At 40.0% G+C, this 25,739-nt stretch overlaps 2 protein-coding genes across 2 annotated transcripts; both read left to right on the top strand.

The window, feature by feature from the left end:
- Positions 1–8,144, top strand: gabrr3a (gamma-aminobutyric acid type A receptor subunit rho3a; the record flags this gene model as incomplete). Its single annotated transcript, XM_079172284.1, has 9 exons — positions 1–128; positions 603–715; positions 3,095–3,162; positions 3,269–3,492; positions 4,813–4,895; positions 5,558–5,695; positions 7,013–7,165; positions 7,554–7,747; positions 7,842–8,144. The coding sequence occupies 9 exons, from the start codon at positions 1–3 to the stop codon at positions 8,142–8,144; spliced, it is 1,404 nt and encodes a 467-aa protein (XP_079028410.1).
- Positions 8,145–10,359: 2,215 nt separating this feature from the next.
- LOC306705108 (uncharacterized protein) lies at positions 10,360–25,673 on the top strand. Its single transcript, XM_079171794.1, has 30 exons — positions 10,360–10,570; positions 12,119–12,192; positions 12,835–12,909; positions 13,329–13,396; positions 13,502–14,367; positions 15,634–15,670; positions 15,756–15,793; positions 15,874–16,004; positions 16,104–16,182; positions 16,405–16,463; positions 17,407–17,454; positions 17,532–17,599; positions 17,705–17,739; positions 17,843–17,882; positions 18,403–18,437; positions 18,539–18,666; positions 18,787–18,907; positions 19,052–19,431; positions 19,515–19,716; positions 20,680–20,836; positions 21,175–21,339; positions 21,575–21,697; positions 22,032–22,077; positions 22,162–22,265; positions 22,360–22,484; positions 22,744–23,115; positions 23,253–23,536; positions 23,868–23,969; positions 24,192–24,344; positions 24,494–25,673. The coding sequence occupies exons 1-30, from the start codon at positions 10,479–10,481 to the stop codon at positions 24,595–24,597; spliced, it is 4,311 nt and encodes a 1,436-aa protein (XP_079027920.1). The 5' UTR covers positions 10,360–10,478; the 3' UTR covers positions 24,598–25,673.
- The last annotated feature ends 66 nt before the right edge of the window (positions 25,674–25,739 follow it).

Genomic DNA, 25,739 nt, shown 5'->3' with positions numbered 1-25,739 from the left:
ATGAGAGTGGCCCTCCTGGCCTTTAGACTGATGTGCCTGGCCTGGTTGTGGCCCGTCAGCAGCCACTATCCCAACAAGAGGAGACACAAGGAGCAGTACGGAGAGAACACCAAACAAAAGCATGGAGGGTGAGCCAATGTGGGATTTCTCGCATGACACTTTGTTGTGATTGTGGAGCTGCTTCTGCTGTTACTTTTTGACACCGGGCATCTACATTTTGTGGCTTCTCCATGTGCTACTTTACAAAGTAAAAATCGGAAAAGGAAAGGTAAGAGCAGGGGATTTAACATGTGAGGATGAAAGGTGATCCGAGTTAATGTTTTGATTCACATTAATCTCTGAGGATTTCAAGAAAGACAGTGAATACAGATAGGACTTGTAGAGCCAGACACAAAAGAGGCCCCACGATATCTCTGACCCAGTTAGATCAGTAAAATAACTTTCATTTTCCAGGGACCATTGGCCTTTGGTTGTAATCAGAGTGCAAGTAACCATCACTAACTCCTTCGACCTGATGTCAGTTCTGCTTCAATTTTGTCTGTGTTCGTAAGAGAAACACAGAGATGAAGAGAGTTTCTACGTTTGTTCTCTTTGGTTCTCAGACGAGTGGACCTTAAGATGAAAAAGCTGGACAGCACCAAGTCTCTGCTAATTAAATCTGAGCAGCTGCTTCGGATTGAAGACCACGATTTTGCAATGCGGCCTGGATTTGGAGGTAAAGACACAAACTTAATCTATATAGAGTATATCTATTTATTCCACCTCTTCTGCTTTCTTTTGTTTATATTTTAAAATTGTATTAAACATGTGCTTTCTGGGTAACTTAGTAAGATTAATGTAGGTTACTGTGCTGTCGTTTGGTATTACGTGTTCAAAAAAACCCTTAGTGACCTAGATTGACTGCCGTGTGAGCCGATGACTGCAGACAGTAGAACAGATAAAATAATCTGAACTGCGTACTTTATTCTGTGGAGGTAAAAGAAAAGCCCGACGTTAGAGAATAGTCAAAAAACTAAAACTAGAATATTTCATTTAGATCTGAGACTGTAGAATATATTTATACATATATAGCCTCAAAGCTATACATTGTTTGTTGTTTTTGCTATTAATTCGATTAAATGGTGTACATACATTATTCAATCAATGTTTTTCCCTTTTTTCCAATTCAATTTTGATTTAAATTCAATGGTTGCTTTTTTTCCAGTCAGAAAGGGTTGCAGGTTCAGCAAATGGTTTAGTGGCTGTCTCGATCCTCTCAGTGGATGTTTTCTCAATTGTTTGATTCTGTCTTAAAGGTTAAAACATTCTTGAAACATGTGAATGCAGCAGTCGCTCCAAATCACCGTCCTCTCTGAGGACAAACCTCCAAGGACTACCTGCCATTTAGTGAATGTAGCAGTTGAACTATCACCATTTCTTTAAAACGGCAAATATGCATTGTTGTACAAAAACATTACATAATCCATCTACAGGCATACATTGCCGGGGTATTTTCCTGTCGCCAATTGACTGTAACGGACTTCCTGTATGTCAACATGTTTTCTTTGCAAACCATAAGGTCTTACACAATCAGCCACGTGTGGGCGTTTGGATTGAACGTTTTGTAAAAACCCTTTATTGCTTGTGCACCAGTGTGTGTAGAATATAGTTTTATGAACTCTATGAGCTCCTCTCATTCTAGTTTCAGATGCACATCAGTAAATAATAATTTGCTTTGTTCAAACCTTTTAATCCACATGACAAACATCACGCTTTGTTTTAAATGATAGCTAATAGTAGTAGTAGAGGAGTGGGCCCCAGTAACAAAATCACATATAGTTGGGATTGTTTCGTAATGCCTTTCCCCTTGTAGTCCCTCAAGTTTACATTTACAATCCTGTAGCTTCTGACCTTTCACTGCAGTTGCTCTTTGTTGGTGGAGAGTGTCATGCCCATCAAGAACCTCAGTGAAATGAACAGGCCTACCTGTCAGTTATAATCCCTCCCATTTCACTACTCTACTGTAATCGTAGGCGGATGGTTTTGAGTGCTTATACCTTCATTAGATAATGGCGCTGAGAGAACGGGATGTTTAGTACGCATAATATGTTTACAGTATGCTGACGCCTTATGATTAAATAAGGACCTGATACACAACATGCATATATGCAATATTACAATATGGTGGTATTTACTGTTACAGTTTCTTGAGCAAACATTCGGGTTAGTTAATAAAAAGCCTCGGTTGTTTCCTAGCTCTGACCTCTTCTGCACATTTTCTCCCAGTATTTGTGTGGCTCTGCTCTAGTGAACCAAAATGTCCACTGACAGGATAGTTGGTGTCGGTGTTTGTCTCTGTGCATGCTGGGATTGGCCTCAGACTGAAAATAGGCAGTTAAAGAACCGGTATTGGTAATCTATGTAACACAAGGGACATTTGTATCCATGTGGGGACCAGCTTTTAGAGTCAGGCGCTCTCCACAGACTGCAAGGCCCAGGGCATGATGGGAAAAGTCTGGCTTTCACCTGATCTACGAGCTGATTGGCTTTTAATTTTGACCACAAACACCACGTCTGTGTAATTGTAATACTTATTGCTATTAGGCCATGTTGCGGTTAATACAGATTATTAATAAAGCAATAAAGTGTTCTACAAGACAGGCAAAAATACAATGCATACATATTTTTGTGTTTTTCAGAATATAAAAAGCTGATTACAAGTTGTTTGAGATATCTATAAACCCTTCAAGTATTTTGATGTATAGTATCACATCTGTGCTTCCTGAGTGTGCAGCAGCAAAATTGTAGAGATGACGATGAGGATTACTGCTTCACCAAAGGTGTTACGTGAACTGTCAGCTGTGTGTAACTGACGAAGTGATGTTGAAGCTATTCAGATTGTATTAGAAAACGATATGATAGCAACTCTAAGCTGAGTCATGCTTAAGAACCGGCATGCTGTCATCCCTTCCATCCAGCCTTTAGTCTGTAGTTTACGTCGTATAGCTCAGCAGCGGGATTTGCACATAAATAATCTCCGGCAGATGTGCAGATGGCCGGTTCATGATGGATGTAATCCTACTGTTGCTGATCCATGACGTTTGATCTTTTCTAGGATCGGCTATTCCTGTCGGCATCGACGTCCAGGTGGAGAGCATTGACAGCATATCAGAAGTAAACATGGTACGTGCCTCTGGGATTTCTGCAGTTAGTCTAGCCAGTACACAGTGTCCCCTTTTTCTCTGCTGGGCTTGAGCTGTTGTCGTTGTTGTCGTTTTTTTGTTTTCAGGACTTCACCATGACTTTGTACCTGAGGCATTACTGGCAGGACGATCGTCTGGCCTTCCCCTCCAGCAGCAACAAGAGTCGTACCTTTGATGCACGTCTCGTGAAAAAGATTTGGGTTCCTGACGTGTTCTTTGTCCACTCAAAGCGTTCTTTTATCCACGACACGACCATGGAGAACATCATGCTGAGGGTTTTTCCTGACGGCAATATCCTCTACAGTGTCAGGTAAAAAAAAGTTTCCTTGATGTTATTGATAAAGAGACTTCAATCAAAGTAGTGAACGATTACTGGCTTTTGCTGAGTAGCGCCTACTGTGGTAATTGGTAATTGCAGGTTTATGGCACATTTAATTTTTTGAATGAATGAAGTTTTTCTTTTGTCCGTTGTTTTAAAGACATCATTATGTTTATCTGTGACATGTTAAAATGTTGTGCAACAGGAGGAAAAGTAGAGAAGAGCAGGAAATCAAGCAAATGTATTCATTCATGTTAGTTAGTTAGTTCGCTAAAACCAACCACAAGCTACTGGTCATACCAAACCAAGAACGGCTGAAACAGCTAATCCCTTGTTTAGAGACCCTTTAACAGTTACGTTTTTGAGTTGAGTTTTAAAATTGGTGCTCCAAACACGCGTTTCTGATCAGTCCACTGGTAGTCAACGCGTTTGATAGCTTGCAGCCATAGAAGCCGCGTGTTTCAGTTTAACGAGTGACCGTGTTGAGTGGCGACTGTTCAAAACAGAACATGTAGGTGAATGTCCTTGTAAAAGCCTTTCATCAATTTGAAATATATTACTCATCAGTGTTTATCATCTACTCCTACCTTTTTTGTAAATCACTTATGAGCAACCACGGACGCATTCGTCTAAGAGTCACCAGTTCATTTGATCACTCGTTAAACGGTCGTAATCCTGTCGTGAGTCCTCTGTTGGAATATTGATTCTGACAACCGAACATGCAACAACCACACATTGTGATGCTGTTAACAGTTTTAATTCCACGTGTAACGCTTGCTAACGTGTCTGGATGGCTGGGGCCACTTCGCTTTAAGTTACATTTACAATTCATTTCTTCTTTAAAAAGATGTCTTTAACTGTACCTGTGTCTATAAATCCACTGAAATGAGTCATGATTTAAACATTACTAAAATGTTTTGAAAAGGATGTCAACCAAGATGAAACTACCCACTGGGTTATTAATGCAAGGTTTAGCGAGCAGAGCCTGAAAGGAATATGAGAAGCGATCAGATTACATTCATCGTATCCATTTCAGCAACAGATGCCGACAATATGGCGTCATCCCTAACAGCTTGCTGTAGCCACAGAGCCTGAGCGGCAGAGTCACAGTTAGTGCATGCGCCACCATCTTAACTGTTTAAGAGTCAGTCCAGCGGTTTAGCTTTTGTACCCTTTTTGACATCTTACTGGCCGGTTAACTAAGATTAATGTAAGCAGCTTGATTCAAATATGTTTTATGAACACAGTTGCTGCTGATGCTGAATTGCTTGATTTATGTGGGTGTTGCTTTAACTGTAAGCTGTGTTTTAGGATCACTGTGACGGCACTTTGCTCAATGGACTTCAGTAGTTTCCCTCTGGACACACAGAATTGCTCTCTGGAGCTCGAGAGCTGTGAGTACCAAACTACAGTTGGGACATTTCTTTCTTTCTGATGTTTGTTTATTTAGTTGCAAAACAAATTGCTTAATGTGCTCATGAGACATGTTTTGCCGGAAAACATGTTACACAACCTTTGATGCACTTATTTGTGATTTAAAGGCACCGGCTAGTGAAACCGCTGAGCTCACAGAATTCCATATTTAGCATATCCATGCTGGTCAAAACCACTATTGGATAGCTTTGATCGTTATCCTATAGGGACAGAAACACACACTGAACAGCTCTAAGTGCATTACCGTACTTCAAAAACACACAGTAGCCATCGCCATCTTCTTTTTGCAAAGACTACATAAATCATAATCCTCAATCTCTGACCATTATAAACGTCTGCTTTTCTGATGCAGGATTTGCAGGGATTCTGTTTTTCATTCTGCTCTGAACTTGAATTTGGTCATAACTGCCGATAGTTGGGATTACCTTCTCTGGGGGAAATGTTTTGTCTTTCTGGCCTGCTTCTTTCTCTTTATCTCTCTCCCTGTCTGTCTTAACTTAATACATGGATAAAGCATGGATCCTGATCTCAGAGGAGAGTCGGGAGGGCCATTTCTGTACGCTCTCTCCTCTCCCCTGAGCAGAGGCAACATGTGAAGGTTTCCCTCTCTCCTCTCTTGAAGATGCTTACAATGAAAACGACCTAATGCTCTACTGGAAGAACGGGAACGATTCATTAAGGACTGACGAGATCGTGCTCTCTCAGTTTTTTGTTGAAGACTTCCAGCCTTCCTTCGGGCTTGCCTTCTACAGCAGTACTGGTATGTGAGGTTAGAGCCGTGAGGGCCCCTCTGAGAGCTCCTTATTTAAACCTAATATAGTCAATGTCACAAAACCCTGTCTGCGTTTCTAAAAAGGGAACATTTCAGATGTTTAGACCTGTATACAGTATTATATTTTATTCACCTTCACACCGGCTGGTAGATCCGGCAAACAGTGAGAACAATAATGACTATAGCCTCAAATTAATGTGTGCAAAAATAAATACATATTAATGAACCTCACTTTTCAGAGCTCTTCCAACGCAAAGAATCAACTCTGATTGACTCTGTAACAAAGTATCAGCAACACTGTAGACTTCTAAACATCCTGAACTGTCCCTTTTTAAAGATAGTCTAAGTGCTTTCTGGCTTATTCGCCTCACTCTCATACTGTGGGTGTTTCTCAAAGTCAAGGATTTTAGAAGCGCGGCGCATACACACATGCATCCTTGAAAATCCTTTGAACAAAGGTCTCAGACCTTGGTGGAGTTTTGAAGGATCTTCGACGTTGGAACAGTCCTCCAGGTTGGAGTCAATGACGTAGCAACTTTGAAATTCAACCGTTGAAGGATCCTTCCTTGACTTTGAGAAACGCCCTGTATATAAGTATGCATGCATGTCTCAATATAAAACTCACGCCAGCAGGTGGTTAGCCTAGCTTAGCATAACGAGTGGAAGTAAGGGGCTAGCCTGCCTCAGTCCGAAGGTAACGCTCGCAAAACTTACAAAGCTCACTAATGAACACGTTATTTTGTTAGCTTGTTGCCTTCAGACAAAACCATTCTAGCTGTTTCAAGGTAGTACATTATTTAAGGAACATCAGCTTATCAAGTTCTGTTTTAAATGTTACATGGCTAAAAAACATGTGCCTTCTTATTTAAAATATTCAAATATATTTTCATATTTCTTCTGTGGCATGCTTTATTATTTAAGCATTTTGGAGTTGTATGACTGACCGCTAAGCCCACTTTTTAAAACCATGCCTTCCTCTACTGTCACATTTTCCGTGTGAGAAAGAAAGAAGAAAAGGGGGTCAGGGAGAAATTTCTTCTCAGTGTGAACTAATCTTGTGGGGACCTATCTGCTCTAAGATGTTGTTGTGTAACTTCAGCTCCAGACAGATCTGCCCAAGAATCACTTTGAGGTTCTCCCTGTTCGTCCACTTTCTTAGATTGACAACTTACACAATACTGAGCAGTTTTGTTTTTTTTTGCAACATTTTCCAGATTGTTTTTTGCTTCCTCTCACTGTTACTATGCTCTGCTCCCCATCCTGCCTGCCCCACCTCCACTTTCTGTGCATTTATCTCTGTTTCAGGTTGGTACAATCGGCTCTACATTAACTTCATTCTCAGGAGGCATATCTTCTTCTTCATGCTTCAGACGTACTTTCCCACCATGCTGATGGTGATGCTGTCCTGGGTGTCTTTCTGGATAGACAGGAGGGCCGTACCTGCCCGTGTCTCTCTGGGTACTGAGACCATGTGACCGTGTTGTCTTTAACACATGTTGACAGCTTTATTAAAAAGATACTCTGTAACTGGTATTTTTATCCAAAATCTGTGCAAAAGCATCACTTAGCCTAGTTTTTCAGTTATATTTAGAGGATTACTCTGACATTTTGTGAACGCTTATTTGCTTTCCTACAGACAGTTAGAAGAGAAGATATCGATACCACTTTCATAATTCTCAGCAAGACAGGAAATAAGCATTTTTCCCCAGAATGTTGAACTCTTCCTTTAAACTTTTTGGGTATTTTATTATGCCTAATGCATTTAGCATTGAAGTTTAATCAATCCAAACAACGGATGTTATTTGTGAGGTAACATTTTAATACTCATGATGTGTTGTGTATCCAGGCATCACCACGGTTCTGACCATGTCCACCATCATCACTGGTGTCTCAGCCTCTATGCCACAGGTGTCTTACGTCAAAGCTGTAGACATCTACCTGTGGGCAAGCTTCTTGTTTGTCTTCCTGTCTGTCATCGAGTACGCTGCTGTCAACTATTTCACTACAGTGGAGGAGATGAAGAAGCTCAGAAGGGCAAAGGTCATTCTCATTTAGTTTTTTGTTTCTTAAATCAGAGTGTAATTTCCTACCATCTGGACAGGCTAACTCTCCTCTTCTGCCTCTGTCGCTGCAGATCCCCAACTCCTACGATGCCACCCAGGCTATGGCGTTCGATGGCTGTTTCCACGACAATGACATCGACATGACTTCTTTCACAGAGGTCCCCAGCACCCCGAACACAGAGAGGAACACCCAGTCTCGGAACTCTACTGTCTCCGGACCCACAGAAGGCACCAGGCTACGCCGCAAGAACCCTGTGACGCAACACTTCAGCTTCATTATGAGCAACAGCTACATGATCGACTCCTACTCCAGAGTCATATTTCCTCTGGCTTACCTGCTCTTCAACATAATTTACTGGAGTTTATATGCATAGAACATAACCTATGCAGCAGTATAAACAGTATTCCTTTTTTGACTATTTTCACCATTTGGCTGTACAGTGTAACACCAACAGGCTGCAATAAGCTGATTTACAAGAATCTGTTCTGCTGCGGGATGTGACCTCAAGTTTGCACAGTGTCTGCCGATGGACAGAGATATCTTGCAAGGTGTCTTTTACTCAAGGAGTGTTCAAGTTGTAACTTGGAGAAACTCATTGAATGGCTGTTATTTTTGCGGATGTTTGTGTGTTATTGACATGCCTGTTTTATAAGAGAAAAAGTTTTATTCTAACAAATATATTTTATTTCTTGTTTAGACACAAAATATCAAATTGTATAATTACCTTACATTGTCTTGAAAAATAAATGGATTGTGTCATGCTAAACATTTTCTGACAAAGTTTACTTTACATCAAATTATTTTGCTTTACATTTGTTGTGGGCAGCGCACATTTATTAACATCAATGTGATGTTTGATCCGAAACAGTAAAGGTGCAACCGTAAAACCGAAACAATGAGCTGAAAGATCAAGCAGCCATGTGATCCATTAAGGACTTGTCGTCCATGTTGGCTTAAAAGCTGAGGATTTCAAGTCTATTATTGCCCTTGGAAACAGCAGTTGATGAAAGATTAAATACCTAAAGCATCAGCCCTCCATCTGCTCATGATGATCATGTCATATGATCAAACGCTCCAGAGGAGCTTCTAAATGGATCTGAGGTAAGATTGTTTTCTCAACTAATTATTGCGGAACGGTCACATGCGAGCCCATGTGACCGTCCTAAGCGTAGAGCACATGAGACTAAGCATACACTAAGGCGCCCATTCCCAATCCACACACACACAGACTTTAAGGCTTAGTACTCTATTAGTATCTGTATCACTTTAAGGGTACCGGTATTGTTACATGGCATTCTGAAACCAATCAAAGGCTGTTGATCTTTAAAAAAACGTTTTGGGTCTGCTCTGCTCTCACTGTTTCCCAACCCTCTAACAGATATGAAAACCTGGCTTGTGCTTATCTTTGTCCTCCGGCCTCCCCCTGGTGTACAGATAGAGAACTACACCGAACCTATTTTTCTGTTTCTTACTTTATTCAATTAACTGAGAACAAAAGCTGGTACAGCATGAAACCTGTTTGGTACTACTATACAATATGATGTACGTACAAGGGTTGCCGCTACTATTTTAATGTGAATACATAATCCATGCTTTATAAATTAAACAGCTGTTATAATGCAGACATAACAAATCTCTGGTTTACCAGGAAATGAAGATATAATCAAATTCAGGTTCCCTTTTGTTTACATCCTCTGCTCGGATAGTTCGTCATTTTATTTTGATTTATATTTTACTTACTTAGTTAATGAGCCCTCCCACTATCAGTCTGAACCCTGACTGCTTTTTTCCTCTCTGTTATAAGAATATTTGGTATGACCGTGCACTTAATCACCATGCTCTTAGTGTCCCTTAGGTATGACTTTTCAAAATGATCTCAGTCGTCAGTCCCGCATCACCGACACACCCTACGAAGTGTTTGTGTGTCCCCTCTGCAGGGTGTAACTGTATTAAATATATAGTGTTTGCCTTGTTAAATATAATTTGAAGAGCCACAGCAATGACTGAAATAAGTGTGTTGTGTGTGTGTGTGTGTGTGTCTGTGTGTGTGTGTTTTAATCAGTGCAGTGTTGGTCGTGCGTGATAGACAAGCTCCTCCCTTTCAGAGTCCTGTAAAGCAGGTGCATAACTTGACGGACACGTCATGTTGGTGCGTGACTTCTTCTGACGCAACAGTAAATGTCTCAATGCCTCACTCTTAAAAGTGCTGCAGTGTTACCCTGGAAACATTTGTTTTCTAGTTGTGTGTGTCACTGAGAACACTCAGGGTTAGGACACACCCTGAGGCGCACCTTTACTGCCAGACAAAAATAGAAAAAGGAAAATCTCTTCCCTCCAAAACCTACCGGGGCATTAGTTGTGTACAGTTATCATTTTGGATGATAGAACAGCACACTGGGCCTTTGCTTATCTAGTCTAAAATCGAATAATGTCCCGTTCATGAGGTGGACTGTTGTTACAACACTAAGGTAAAGTGAATGTATGCGACATCCACCTGTTCAGGTTGACGTTTCAAGAGGCGTGCCGCATGTGTCACCTATTGACACCGTATGAGAAAGCCACAGGGAACTCACACAGCAGCCTGCCAAACAACGACAGAAACAACAAGGTTGTGTAGGTTTAGAGAAGGAAATCCACACCTAATGTTTATGGTTTGGCTTTGTTTTCAAAAGGATTGAAGATTTCAAGAATTTGCCCACAGAAAGTTATGTTTCAAGAAAATGAAGAGGAAATCATGAAAGCTTCCAGCATTTGTTCTGATGGTTCTTCATGTCGGCACATGTTTGCCTCCGTTGTCAGGTAAAGTGGTGGTGCTGGTGCTTGTGGTGGTGCTGGTGGTGGTGGTGGTGGTGGTGTCTCCTTTTCCTTAACTAGGACTCACTGCTCATCTCAGAAATCACTGCTGGATCTGGTTTGAATCTGGATTATACACCAAGCTTGTCTATTTACAGATCTAACTAAATCAATTACTTATTTATTCCTTTATTTAAATCCCTAACCTAATCACTTTTGAAATATCTTTAAATGTTTATTTTTCTCTCTGTAATATTATCTTGTTTTATGTTTACATTTTTGTGAATATTTGGCTGTGTTTGTGAATGCTGTTTAATCTTGTACCCAAGTATTAAATGAAGTTATTATTTATTTAAGAGTGTAAGAGAGGGCGCACCTGGTATGCACCAGAAACACTGGAGTGGTACGATGCTCAGATTACATCAAGGGGCTGTAGACAACCCAGGAAGGACATGGGTCGGTGGATTTGAGTTGATGCAAAATTCTGACTTTATCATCTACAAACTGAAACAAGACATCTTGATTTGTTAGGTAAGGCAACATTGGTCCTCTCCTCAGTCGCTATTTGTGTTTGTAAATCACACATAGCTGTAGCTTCATATTATTTATTTATTCTTAACCTTCAGGAGTTAACTTTTGTTTAGCTGTTTGCCTGGATTTCCACCTTGATGAGCAGTGACTTTTATTGGCTTCTATATACTCTGTCCTTCCTCAAGGCTGGACAAAAGGTTTTTCACCCACTCAACTTCCACTGTTTTAAGCTTTTTGTTTCCTCTTCCATTAGTGTGAAACCCGCTGTAGGAGGAACTGAATGTTTTTTCTTTGCTACTTAAATAACTCATGTAGTCTAGCAGTACACGTACCTTACTTTGACTGTTGTTTGTGTCACTACATCTCATAATATTACATATATTACATTCTTTTACTCTTTAGTTTGTATTAATAATAAAAGCCAGTACCAAAGTTTAGAGTTATAACTGCAAGTCTTCTGCTACAGAACTTCTTATATCACTGCATAGTAACGGCACAGCTTCATAATGTAAACACCACTGAAAAGCTCTGGTCCGAGCAAACATTCACCATTTGTTCATGAAAACAAACATGTGTCTGTACAGTGCAATACGTACTACTCTCTATTGCACTTTCCCTAAGCTGTGATAAAGGTAATGTGTTTGTTCTGTTGTAGTCTGATTGTACCCAAAAGTGGCTCTCAAGGAATGTTTTTGATGTTTGATTTGGCATTATTCATTTTCTTTATTCAGAAAATTGTAAGATATGGTTGATTGACTGAATGATCAGAACCAAAGAGAAAACCTTTACAACATAATTACAGGATATGCCTACTACAGTATGTATTGACATAGGCGTGGTGGGAAGAGGTGTTTGTGAATAGCCTGAGAAGTCTTTTGTATGCCTCACTCTTTCACCGTTTTGAACTGCTGTTCAACAATAGGTATCAAAAGAGCAAAATGTCAGTACAATGAAGCTCACGTTTTCATTTCATACAAACATTTGGAAAAACTGTTTAAAATGATTTTCTTTGTTATATTACAGAGCGAAGAAGCCAGACCCACATGTCAAAAATCGACACTGGTTTCACATACTTCTGCTGGTCGTGCTATTGGCAGGTATGAGATAAACTGTGACTGGTTAGAGTTGTTTGCATCTTTCATCTGCTAAACTTATCTGGACTGACAGCTCTGCTCCTCTATTTATAAATTGCACATGTCTGACATGTCAGGCATGTGACACCCACATGGGAATATGTTACATTTACTTCCTAATGTGTACTGGAACCTGTTTTTCTAGTCTGATTGCTGTTTCCTAACCAGGCAACACTTCACAATACTTTAACTTCTTTGTAGAGGATGTTGGAAAATATGACCAAGAGGAACAGATTATCAAATATACCTGAACTTTTGTTCTGTTTTCCAAAAATATTTTATAGAAATTATGATATATTTTAGAATTATTATTCATTTTTATCAATGTATTGATATGTTTATTCTTTTTTCTTTACCTATCAATTTAAAGTACAAGTCTTTAAAATATCCAACAAACCTATATGCATATATGCCAACTCCGTGTGGTAGTGAAATACAATAATTTATAATGTCTACACCGATGTCCTGTTTCTACCTTACAGTATTATGACTGTACGGCACAATAATCACCATAAACTGAAGTTGTTTTAATTTGAAATTTGAGTTCCCTATTTTCATTCACTCTGTGCAGAATGGAAGTAATTATTCTTTATTTCTCGCCAACAGCACAGGCTTCCTGTAATGAGACCTCTGCTGCTCCTTCCCCTCTTTCCATTACTACAACAAATGCACAGACGTCAGGTAAACTTGCAACTTGACAGAATCATCTCAGCAGTAGTACTTTGTAATTGAATCTACTACAGCGGTTCCCAAACTTGTTCACGTCAAGCATCTCTAAGATGACACATATTTGACCATTTCATGAGATTTTGTCCCAGGGTCCCTGGATTTTTCTTTTTGAATTTTTAGTAGAGAAACTTCATGATGAGGTTCAGTTGAAGCTAATAGTAAGCTTGAAAAAGATTAGAAATTGTCCTTTAAGATTAAGAATAACGGAGAGAACATTTCAACCTGTGAAAACAGCTGTATAATAAACTCTGATGTTCTGGGATGTGGAAAATATAATCTGGGTTATCTCAGGATATCTCCTTCACTAATTGCATGCCCTATTTTTTAAATCTGTCTCCTCAACTACGTTCTGTCTTCCCTTCTTACGACAGTATACTACTTTGTTGTTGTCACTGTGGATGTCAATGAACAGAAGAATGAATCAGAAATCGATGCCTGGGTATGTAGGGAAACTAGTCATGGATTAGTTGGTATTCATAATAAAGGATATATGATGTATATATCCTGTGATAAAATATAATGAGTATTCTGTTCATTTTCTCAGCTTAGCCAGGTGTTCCAAAACGAGCTGCAGAGCTGTGTGTCTCCAAACCATGAAGAAACAACTGCCAGCCCTACCTCTCCACAAACTTCATCTGCAAGTACTTCAAACGAGACAACGCTCATGACGACAGCAACAACTACACCAGTGTTAGAAAGCACCAACAATACTACACCGGCAACAACACCAGTGTTAGAAAGCACCAACAATACTACACCGACAACAACACCAGTGTTAGAAAGCACCAACAATACTACACCAGCAACAACAGCGTTAAAAAGCACCAACAATACTACACCGGCAACAACACCAGTGTTAGAAAGCACCAACAATACTACACCGGCAACAACACCAGTGTTAGAAAGCACCTCCACAACTACACCGACAACAACACCAGTGTTAGAAAGCACCAACAATACTACACTGACAACAACACCAGTGTTAGAAAGCACCTCCACAACTACACCGACAACAACACCAGTGTTAGAAAGCACCAACAATACTAGACCTGCAACAACACCAGTGTTAGAAAGCACCTCCACAACTACACCGACAACAACACCAGTGTTAGAAAGCACCTCCACAACTACACCGACAACAACACCAGTATTAGAAAGCACCTCCACAACTACACCGACAACAACACCAGTGTTAGAAAGCACCAACAATACTACACCTGCAACAACACCAGTGTTAGAAAGCACCTCCACAACTACACCGACAACAACACCAGTGTTAGAAAGCACCTCCACAACTACACCGACAACAACACCAGTGTTAGAAAGCACCTCCACAACTACACCGACAACAACAGCTATAGAAAACGTGCGCGCACGTCGTGAAATTGGGGGCCTTGTGACACAAACCAGGTAACGATTTCTTATGAAATGAAAGAAAGGGTGAAGGGTCCTAATATTTTTACAGTATAGACAGCAATGGGTATCTCAAAATATTTTTGATGTTATTAATGATTTAGTACAAAAAATATTATTTGTCTTCATTTTGAATAGGAGGAGAATGTTGTAATTGTGCTGTTGTAATATAGACCTCCAAAATAACTTACATTATTTGTAAGTAGCAGGTTCCCCAGAGTCCATACTGTAGGAACAACTACCCTTTATGACTGCGGCCGCTGAGTCCACAGGTGGAGCTTGTAGATGAGGGCACATTGAACTTTCCTTGAGCCACACAATGCTTGTTTTACCTCTGCCATAATACCATTAAAATGTTTATCTGTGATATGCTAAAATGTAGAGTAACAGTAGCACAAGAGGAAATTAGTCCTAAATTCAGATAGCTGACAGTTATGTTAATGTTAGTTATATAGCCATATCTGACTTAGATCAACTAAATTGAGCATCTTGAACATCGAGGTGTATTCAATTAGGCAGGGGTATGGTTTTTGGTTATGAATTCAACTTTTTATTTGCAAGAAGAAGACTGTGATATCTCTTCTTTCAAAAGTAATATAGACTTTTTCACCTACAAGGACCACGCCAATAACAGTATGAGTTTCGAGAGGTTTATTGCATAATGGAATGATTGTTAGATTTAAGAAGCGGAAGGGGTCGAGGGATGAAAAGATATAGGGTAGGGGTAGAGGGATGAAGGGATGTAGGGTAGGAGTCGAGGTAGGGTAGGGGTAGGGGTGGAGGTGGAGTCGATGTAGGGTAGGGATGAAGGAGTCGAGGTAGAGCGATGTAGGGTAGGGATGAAGGGATCGAGGTAGAGGGATGTAGGGTAGGGATGAAGGGATCGAGGTAGAGTGATGTAGGGTAGGGATGAAGGAGTCGAGGTAGAGTGATGTAGGGTAGGGATGAAGAAATTAAAGGATGTAAGGAAGAAGAAACGAGGAGGGTTGTAGAAAGGAGGTTAGGCGATCGATGAGGGACTGTTGATGTCCAGTGGCTGGCGGGAACGGGGGGAATGGAGACTATAGGGTGGGGGCCGTCTCTTCGGGAGGACAAAAAACGGGGTAGTGAAGACAGAGTCGAAGAGAAAGTGAACGGGTTTGTTGTGCTTAAATACTCCGTGCAGAGGAAATGAGCTGTGTTCTGGGCATGGCCCTGATCCTGAACTAAGTTTATAAAACTCAATTTTTCGACACTTTAATCTTGTCTCAATTTGTTTTTCAGTGCAATCAGTAGAGACAACACAACTGGCCTCTTTCAAGTAAGTTCATATTTAGATATATCTGTGGGTTACAGTGTGTGAATAAAAGGATCACATGAATCAAGGTTCATTTATTTTTTAACAGAGAATTGAAGTTTCATGCGCCATGAAGACTGCAATAATGTAAGTGAAATAACAAACTAATTTCAAATTACTAAAACACGTGTTAAGAATCTCTTTTTGACACCAACCTCATACTTCAGACACACCAACTGTTCTGTGACGCTGCACCTGAAGCAGAGGATCCCTTCATGTTGCATCCTTCGTACGCTCTGTGCGGCCAGTAAAACATCTTCTGACATCCATGTGGTGGGGAAATCAGCAGAAGGAATGAGTGAGTGTTGCTTGCTCTACATAAAATAATACATACAAATACATAATTACCTACTAATAAGTTCCCATAATGCAATCAACCCTCTGTGTCATTGAACAGGTCCACTACTAAATGAGTGCAATAGCAATACACAAGAGCTAAACAGTTGCACGTATACTGGTCAAACTGGCGCATCATGGTAAGATGTTTGGGATTTACAGTGTTTGTGTTTCCCCTTTGTAATCCCCCCAACATATGTATTACATTAACGTTCTTCATATTTTGAAAAGCAATGTTTTGTAATGCAGTGTTTATGAATTATGTCTTAGGATAATTTTATACAGTATAATCATGTTTTGCTTTCACATTTTACGAGATAGTTGGGTGCTATACACAATTTAAAAAAAAAATCTTTCAACAGTCAAGAGTCCGGGACTGCATATGTGGTTCCTCAGCGCAACTCAACTCACTGTGGTGCAGGTGAGCTCTGAACATTTTTCTTAAACATCTTCAAACCACAGTAAAGGACATATCCAAAACCTCGTCAATGATCTACGTACATTGACCCACAATGTCAAAGTAGACATTGGGACATTTAGAACACGTCACATAAAGTCCAAAGCATTGTCACTTGAACTTGGACACTTGTAGCAGATGTGAGGCTACAAAAATATTACAAAGTTTAAAAAAAATAGTTCAACATTTTAGGAAATGTACTTTGTCGCTTTACTGCTGAGAGTTTGATGAGAAGATCAATACCACTCTGATATATATGGTAAATATTAGCCTATCTTAGCATGAAGACTAGAAACAGGGGGAAATAACTAGCTCACTCCGTCCGAAGGTAACAAATCGGCCAGCCAGTACTGCTAAAGTTGACTTATTAACACGTTCTATCTTGTTTATTTTTTCAAGCTCAGTTCTTGGCCAGGTGAAGTGACTTCCTGAACTATTGTTGTCACCATGTGCTAGCCAGGCAACCAGCGGAGACTCTAAGAAGTCACAGTGCCCGGCCAAGTAATAGTCCTACACAAATCCGCAAATAAAACCGCAACTTGTTATTTTTATACTCCTGTTTTTTATGGATAATACAAATGATGAGTTAATGGCACAGTGGCCAGAAAGACGTGATAAAGCAAGACGGGTTGAATACTGCATGAAGAACTTGAAATTGCTGTGGTTCTGTTAACACCAAGCGGCCTCCAGTGCAGAGAAATAAAGCCCACGCGGAAGCAGCTCCGTGGGTGGAGTGGTCATCCTTTAACCAGAAGGTTCACCGTTTGATCGCCGGCTCCTATTGTCTGTATGTTGAAGTATCTTTGAGCAAGACATTGGACCTCAAGTTGCTCTCCCTCGTTACAGCAGCCAACAGCACCTCAATGCTTTGAATACAGTAAACCAACATGCTTTCACTGTGTTTCAGATAAAGAGAACAACACCTGCAGCTGCTCTGCTTACTGCGGTGGAACTGGTGAGTGTTTTTTCCCCCTTACAAACCACCAGATTTTAAACTACATAGATATATTAATATTGTTTCTTTGCTTTCAGATGCATACTACACTTTTCAACTTTCAGCACAAGGTTCCAAGATTAACTTCTCAAAAGTCAAGTCTATGGTAAGTTATGCATACGAGCGTATGTTTTAGTATGTGTCTTTAATTGTGCATTTTGCATCAATTAGTTATTTTAACATCAAACTCTGATCTCTTGAATCTTTACAGATTTCGAAGCTAAAACAACAAAAAAGTTGTTCAGAGTGAGTTTTGCCATTTAGTATGTGCAAATCACAGTTTACATGAAAAAATACCCTTTAATCAAAATGAAAAATAAATCACAATCTTTGTTATGTTCCTTTGCAGTGTTTCATGTCCGTTGTCCAACATTGCATCTGAATACAAGGTAATCAGCTGTAATCATATTGCCTAAACTTTTTCCGTTTTCTACTATGACTATTGTGGCTATTTACTAGAGCGAAATTAATCTAAATGTGATCAAACCATTTTGCCATATTATATGTAAACAAGGGTTAAAATGCATTTCTGAACAGCATTGAATGCAATCTATCTTCTATTGTAACTTATAATGTAATGATTCAATAACAGTTTCATCATGACCACAGTTTCAGCTATGAGAAATCCAATTGAAAAATGTAGGAGTTATGCATTTCATTGAGGAAATAAGTAACTTCTCACAAAAAATGTGTCACCGTTTGAGCAGTTTCTACATGAAATGAAAACATTTGGCACTTAAGTGACGCTGTGAATATTTCCTGCTTTTTTTGCATTTGCAAGCATTTTTTTAGACATTTTCTTATCTTTTAGAAGTACATTTGGTATACTAAGCATATATAACTTATTTTAATATGTTACTTTTATGTAATTACTTGAGATAGTTTGATTTAATGAGAATTTCTTCTTAGGAGTTAAATCTGGAATGTGGAAGGACAGCAACACAGTGAGTGTAATAGTATTAGTGCAGTGAAATGTTCCCTCAAAGCTACTGATGTATTTTAACAGTGACTGAAATCTGTGTACTTCTGATTTTTTAACTTCTAGTCTTCTAAGCTGCAAGGTGATTTTAGGCCTTCTCCACGAGGTTCCTATCTGTAACGTGTCTGCAGCCGTGATGAGTCTGTTTCAGTCTGAGAAAAAAATCAGTTTCAATGGTCAAGTGACTCGAGCAGGTGTGTATATTAAGAACAGAGAAACAAGTTGATTCAACATAATTTCCTACAGTCAAGAAAATAACTGCAGGTCTGTCCTGTAAAACTCCTCATTTGTGTTTTATCTTGTATGTCACACAGCAATTTGTGGAAATTCAATAGTCAGCGACCGTCCACTATCATCCAACTTCACGTGGAAAAAAGTTAACCGAATGTCTGCTTCCTTTTGTACGACAATAGAAGACTCTGACACCCTCACTTGGTTTGTATGATCTTCTTACCACCATATCTTCTGCACTGACATAACAAAATCTTTCAGAGCTGTTTGTATTGTAGTTGATAATCATTTAACACCTGATGTAAAATACTTTCACCGCAAATCTTAATTTGTCCTTTTTCTTTACAGTAAAAATGGAATAAATGTGCTTGTGCAGCTGGAAGAGCAGTGTGTTGTGGAGCCGTTTACCACACCCGGCTCGAATGTGACAATCACACAAACAAACACCACCAGCTCTTCCACACCCGGCCCCAATGTGACAATCGCACAAACAAACACCACCAGCTCTTCCACACCCGGCACCAATGTGACAATCGCACAAACAAACACCACCAGCTCTTCCATACCCGGCACCAATGTGACAATCGCACAAACAAACACCACCAGCTCTTCCATACCCGGCACCAATGTGACAATCGCACAAACAAACACCACCAGCTCTTCTGTGACTTCCTCCCCACTGAACACAACAGCTCAAGCCCTGAATGCCACCACCACTGCTGCAGCAGGTTTGTTATTACCTCAGCACTGTGTACACTTCTATTGCAATATTTACATCATTATAGTATCCCTTTTACATTTTTGACCACAGCTGAAAGGCAAGCCAACGCACTGCTTGAGCTGACCGGAGACGTATCCAAGCTGAACTCCAGCCAGGTGGCTCAGCTGGTGTCTCAGCTGGAGAATCTTCTGTCGGGCCCGACCGTCAGCATAGCGCTGGGGAACACCTCCGTCCACATAGTCAGCAATCTGCTGGGTGCCTCTCCTGAGGTGCTGTCTGACTCCTCCAACAGGTGACAGATTCATTTATTTGACATTATCTATTTTGTCTCTTCACACTGTTTTTATATTGACAATTTTGTTGCAGGCTGCCCACATGGGCAGTGCACAATTAATTGTACACAAGCTGAAACTTAAAGTTAGACAGAGGGTCTCCCATTGGACTGTTAGGGAGTGTTTATGAATACAATTTCCTGCACTGTTTAATCCTTAAATGTTTTTATTTGTATGTATTGTTGGTATGTGTATATGTTGGTGGATGTAACATGGAGTGATGATGAAAAATGCAGCATAGACCATGCCAAACCCTCTTGGACCCGAGCGAGCCCAAAAGGTCTCCGTTCGGTTCCGAGACTTGGTTCCGAATGTCGTAGAATGGACTTTTCATAAAGAAATAAATAAAAGAATTTTTTTTTTTTTTATTCTTTCGAAAAAAGTCTCCTTAACTTACTCATGTAAACCATTTTACACACTGCAAACACCATTATAAACTATTCCACTAACTAACTAAGAAGATCCGCCACAATATCATGTATTTGACGCCACAGCCGGCGAGCCAACAACTCAGAGAATGCTTCAAAAACCGGGGCCATAGCGTCTCCCCCGGCATATCACACAGCTAAGAGCATTAGCACTTCACACAGATTTCACCGGTAACGTCCAAATTACTCTCCGTGAAAGCGTTCAGGAGTTACAGCCAACAAGCCACAGAAAGCACAACTCCCACACTGCCAAATATTAGAACTGTATCATACCTTGAGTCGGTTTTCAGACTCACAAAGATAACCTTCAATAGCCTATTAAGGATATAATTATTCCACTTTTTTCACTGAATCATATCACTTCCTTGCGGCCCAGTAGCAGATATTTCAAGGCCTACTTAAAGTTCACAGGGCGGGGGTTGGGAACCACTGGTGTAAATTAATTGGCTGCATTCTAAGGTTTCGTATTTTTAACAATACCGATTTTTTCATCAGGATTATAGGGATTGTTGATACAGTAGGGTTGAAGCTGGTTCTTGATGAAAAGGCTGAGACCCTCTTGTACCCAGCTGTGGCTCTGTCTGTGAAACCAGTAGATGGCAACAACTTTCAGGAAACATTTTTCTCCATCTCGGACCCAAATAATGTACAGGTATGACATGAATAGCGCAGTTTATTATATATACAGTATATATATAAACACTAGACTGAACTGTTAATAAAGTAAATGAAGTTCAGTTAACTTGCGTCCTTTAATCACAAGGACATTACTTTTTAAAATTTCTTTCACTGTAATATCATTTCTAAGGGTACATCTCTGCTTTACATTTCTTTTGATGGCATCCGTTGAGCTATCACAGCTCAGCTATTGCAAATAGGGATCACTGACAGATTGAGTTGCCCCAACTAAAAAGGTGTTATTAAAAAGTCTATGATGTGAAATAGTTAAGGCTATGCCTCTCTGTTCACTCTGTCCCATGTGTGTTGCAGGTCCGTGGGGATCCCAGGCTGAGGAGGAGCCTGAGAGCAGACTCCTCCATCCCTCAGGGCTCCATCAGGCTGCCCTCATCTCTCACACAGGACCTGACCGACGAGCAACAGCAGCTGGCCACCAGAGTCCAGTTCAATTTCTACCAGGAGAGCACAGTGTACCAGGTCCATACAGGCAACAAATGTCCCATTCCAAGCAAGATATGCAGAGAGAGAGAGACAGACCTCTGAGACGCTTGTATTTTGATTACAATACAGAAATGTGTTACATGTATTGTCTGTGTGTTTTGAATTTTAAATCCCTGAAGGAAACTGCTGGACCACATTTTAAATCACATATTATTATCATAACATTTTCTTCACAAACTGACAACTCGTGTTTTTGCGTCTCTAAATGCAGGACAGATCTTTGGGAGACCGCAAACTCAATAGTGGGATCCTTGGAGCGACTGTGGCCAACCTGTCAATCAGAGAACTGCAGGACGATGTTATAATTCGCCTGAGGAACTCAGAGCCCGTTCCAGTAAGTCCATTTGACTTCTGCAACTCAGAGGATTGTGTTTCAGAATAAGCAGAAAAGCATGCTGGCTTGAGTATTGGAACGCACAGCTAATCGACAGCCATGTCAAATATTAACACACAACTTCAAAACTGTTGTCAAACATCCTTCCTCCTAAAAATAGGGAAAACAAAATATTATTTTTTAAATTTGTTTCAGCAGCTGCAGTTTAAATACAGCTCGGCCAAAAACATGCTGTAACAGTAGCAGTCACTCCGTACAGAGAATAAGAAGTCATGATGTACATTAGAGATTGTAAACTGATATAAACTCTTGTGCCTTTTTCCCAAAACTACAGGCTAATTTCGAGGCTACATGTGTTTTCTGGGACTATACATTAAATGGTAAGTTTTCCAACTTTGTCTATCAGAATTAAGTGAATGTAAACAAAGAAGAAAATATAGTTCATCTGTGTTTTCCTCCGTCAGACGAATCAGGTGGTTGGAATCAAAAAGGCTGTTTTGTCCGAAACAGCACGGACAATGAGACAGTTTGTGGCTGCAACCATTTAACCAGTTTTGCCATACTGCTGGTGAGAAGATTATATTTTGTTATATTTTTGTTTTGTTTGGTGAACACTTTCCCACTTTGCTCTAACTTGTCTTTATTTATTCTTTTTCTTACAGGACCTCTCCAGAAAGCCTGTAATCAGTCGGGAACAGGCCACCATCCTTACCTTCATCACATATATTGGCTGTGGAATCTCTGCCATCTTCCTGTCTGTCACCCTCCTCACCTACTTGGCCTTTGGGTGAGTATTGAGAGTCATAAATTGTTGTTGAATGTTGAACATTTTGCAAGAGTCGCGGTAACATTTTCAAATGTAAAAGCTAATAACGTTGATTACTGTATCTTGAACGCCAAACAAACTACAAAATATATAAAAGGACTTGCAAGGCAATATTAAGAAAACGAGAAAGAGCCACTGCACTTTTTACAGTAAACACATTGTTTATTGAGAAACGTCCACTGAGATGCTTTGTGTTGTGTAAACCATTTGAACACTGCAGGAAGTTGCGGAAGGACATTCCATCCAAAATCTTAATCCAGCTGTGCGTGGCTCTGCTGCTGCTGAACCTGGTCTTCCTGGTGGATGCATGGCTGGCGCTCTACCCAGACGCTGTGGGCCTCTGCATCTCCACCGCCTGGTTCCTTCACTACTTCCTGCTGGTTACCTTCACCTGGATGGGACTTGAGGCTGTCCACATGTACCTGGCCGTTGTGAAAGTCTTCAATACCCACATATCACGCTACATGCTGAAGTTCTCGCTGATCGGCTGGGGTGTCCCGATGATTGTGGTCATCATTGTCATTGCGATTGACAAGGACAACTACGGTCTTGTCTCCTATGGAAGGTTTTCTGATGGCACTAGTGATGACTTGTGAGTCTTCTGTTAGACGTTGTAACAGTTACATGAACATGATTCTACAAAAAGAAAAAGAAAAAAAACAAATACCAAGACACATGAAACAAAAAAATAACCCTTCAATTCTCTTCCATCCATTTCCTCTCCCACAGCTGCTGGCTGAAAAATGACATTGCTTTCTATGTAGCAGTGGTGGCCTATTTCTGCATCATTTTTCTATTCAACCTTGTCATGTTCGTTGTGGTGTTGGTGCAACTGTGCCGGATAAAGAGGCAGAACCCTCACAATGTGCAGCACCGCACCACGCTGCAGGATGTGCGCAGTGTGGCGGGGATAATGATCCTCCTGGGCCTCACTTGGGGCTTTGCCTTTTTCGCCTGGGGCCCCGTGAACCTGCCCTTCATGTACCTCTTTGCCATCTTTAACTCCTTACAAGGTGAGTTGACTTATTCTCAGTCTTGTAGCACTCACCTTTCACACAGAATGTGAAGAAAAAGGAGACAGAAATGTATGTTGGTTCAAATTACCCAATTACAAACACTCTTAAGGTGAATCATATAACTTATGTGGTATTTAGCAGCATAGAAAGCACCAACAAAATGCAGCACTGATCATTTCAATAATCGGACATCTCACAGACCCCTAAAGAAGAAATGTCAAGCAAAACTGCAAGTCCTTCAAGTCAAAACTATAAAATGATTTAAAACAACAAACTGCCTGTGCAGTCTGCATGTAATATACATAAACATTCTGTTTTTGTCTTGTAGGTTTCTTCATATTTGTGTTCTACTGCGCGGTAAAGGAAAATGTGAGGAAGCAGTGGAGGACCTTCCTGTGCTGTGGCAGAATGAGACTAGCAGAGAACTCAGGTTAGAGTTGTTCACGTTACGTTTCACTACTAGTCTGACTGGAAACCTTTACATGTTTCACACTCATGTAATCCTCTATGTGTTTACTAATTCCTATGAATATGGACTTCTGTTCCTTCCGAGTAACATATTTAAGTGCATCAGATGCATGATGATGGTAATTATTTACATGTCAGTGATTATGTTACGTTTCACCTTTTTAATCTGAATTTCTTTTCCCAGAATGGAGCCGCACTGCAACACAGAAGACTGTGAAGAAGTCATCCGTGACCAGAATTACATCTCTTCGTTCCTCAGAGTCCTCCAGGTCCAACAACTCATCCAGCGCCTCGTCTTTCCTCGTCAGTGACTCCTCAGAGCAGATTAATGGCATTGGTAAGTGAAGTCTGCAAAATTTGTGTGGACAGTGGCGAGGAGCCCGCCACCTTCGTTTTAATTCCCCTGCACACCTGTTATACGGGTGTGCATTATATTATTTACAGGAATGAAGAAAATAGAAATAATGCTGTAGCGCTGTGTCGCAGGTAACCCATTTGCAGACCGAACAATCACAGCAGATGAAGTCCCCAGTGGGGATGTGGTCCTCAACGAGATCAACAGCCAGTACAGAAACCAACAAGCACCCTGATGCAGAAAGTACACAACAGTCTGTTTAATGGGAGGACAATGGAGTAGAAGGGCTGCTGTTTTATTTGTGGTAATCACATACAGGCGCTCTTTGGATCCTTCCGTGCTTAATTCATCTTGTGAAGGGCTCATTACACAAGTGGAATTATTTTATGGTCTCAAAAAAGAATACATTGCAAGTCTATTTAACAGAAATAATCCAAGGCACACTGTAGGGTTGTACATTTATTTTGAAGGAGACTTGCAATTCATACTTTTTTGAGACAAAAACTATTTACCCCCATGCAATGGGCCTGTTTAATGGCTCTTATTTTGAAATACTTGTATATAATGTCAATGTAGAGTAATTTATGTCCATCTGCATGTCACATGCATTGTATGACTTGCAACATTATACATGGCACTTGGTTTTTGCACTTTCCTATATTCATTCATAATTATATTTGCACAAGGGAACCTGAACCATCCTTTATTTCTTTGTACAGTGATGTAATCAATACAAGGAATCATATTCCAATGGTATGTTGCATACTTCACACAGTCGACAGGCGTGTACCAGTTCTGACTGATAAAGTACTTGTTTTGTAATTGTCAAATAAAAATCATTATTTTTACATTTAGCACAAACACATTTAGAGCAAAAGTCTGGCGATCAGTGTTTTCCCAGACTAATGTTAGTGTTACCATTATCATCAGCTGAGATGGGCAGTGATTAAGAAATTAGTTTTGGTATTGTTGTTGAGTTAGGTTGTGGAAAAGTGAAGACTTTCATACTAGCTGAACAGTAAGGGGAATTATTCCCTCTGAATAACACAGCTTTTTAAAAATGATTTTTTAATAATTATGTGACCTCATCATAATAACAATAAGATGTTACATGCCTTTTTCCACAGCAGACATTTTGACTTGTCATAGTAGAGGTGTTACTTTAACTATCTCTGTTCTCCCACTGTGACACGACGCACAGTTCAACAATTATTTATTTTATTTCTAGTTATTATACTATTGTGGAATTACATTTTGAATTTCGAGTTTATATTATGATTTTATTAAATATAATAATAATAATAATAATAATATGGTGTCTTTGATCATAATTCATCATTTCCATTTCTTTTAGAGAAAAACACGAGTCAAGACATG

This window comes from Pholis gunnellus, assembly GCF_910591455.1.
Source record: "Pholis gunnellus genome assembly, chromosome: 13".
NCBI lineage: Eukaryota > Metazoa > Chordata > Actinopteri > Perciformes > Pholidae > Pholis > Pholis gunnellus.
Note: the sequence above shows the minus strand (reverse complement) of the source record. Positions and strands in the feature narration are given on the sequence as shown.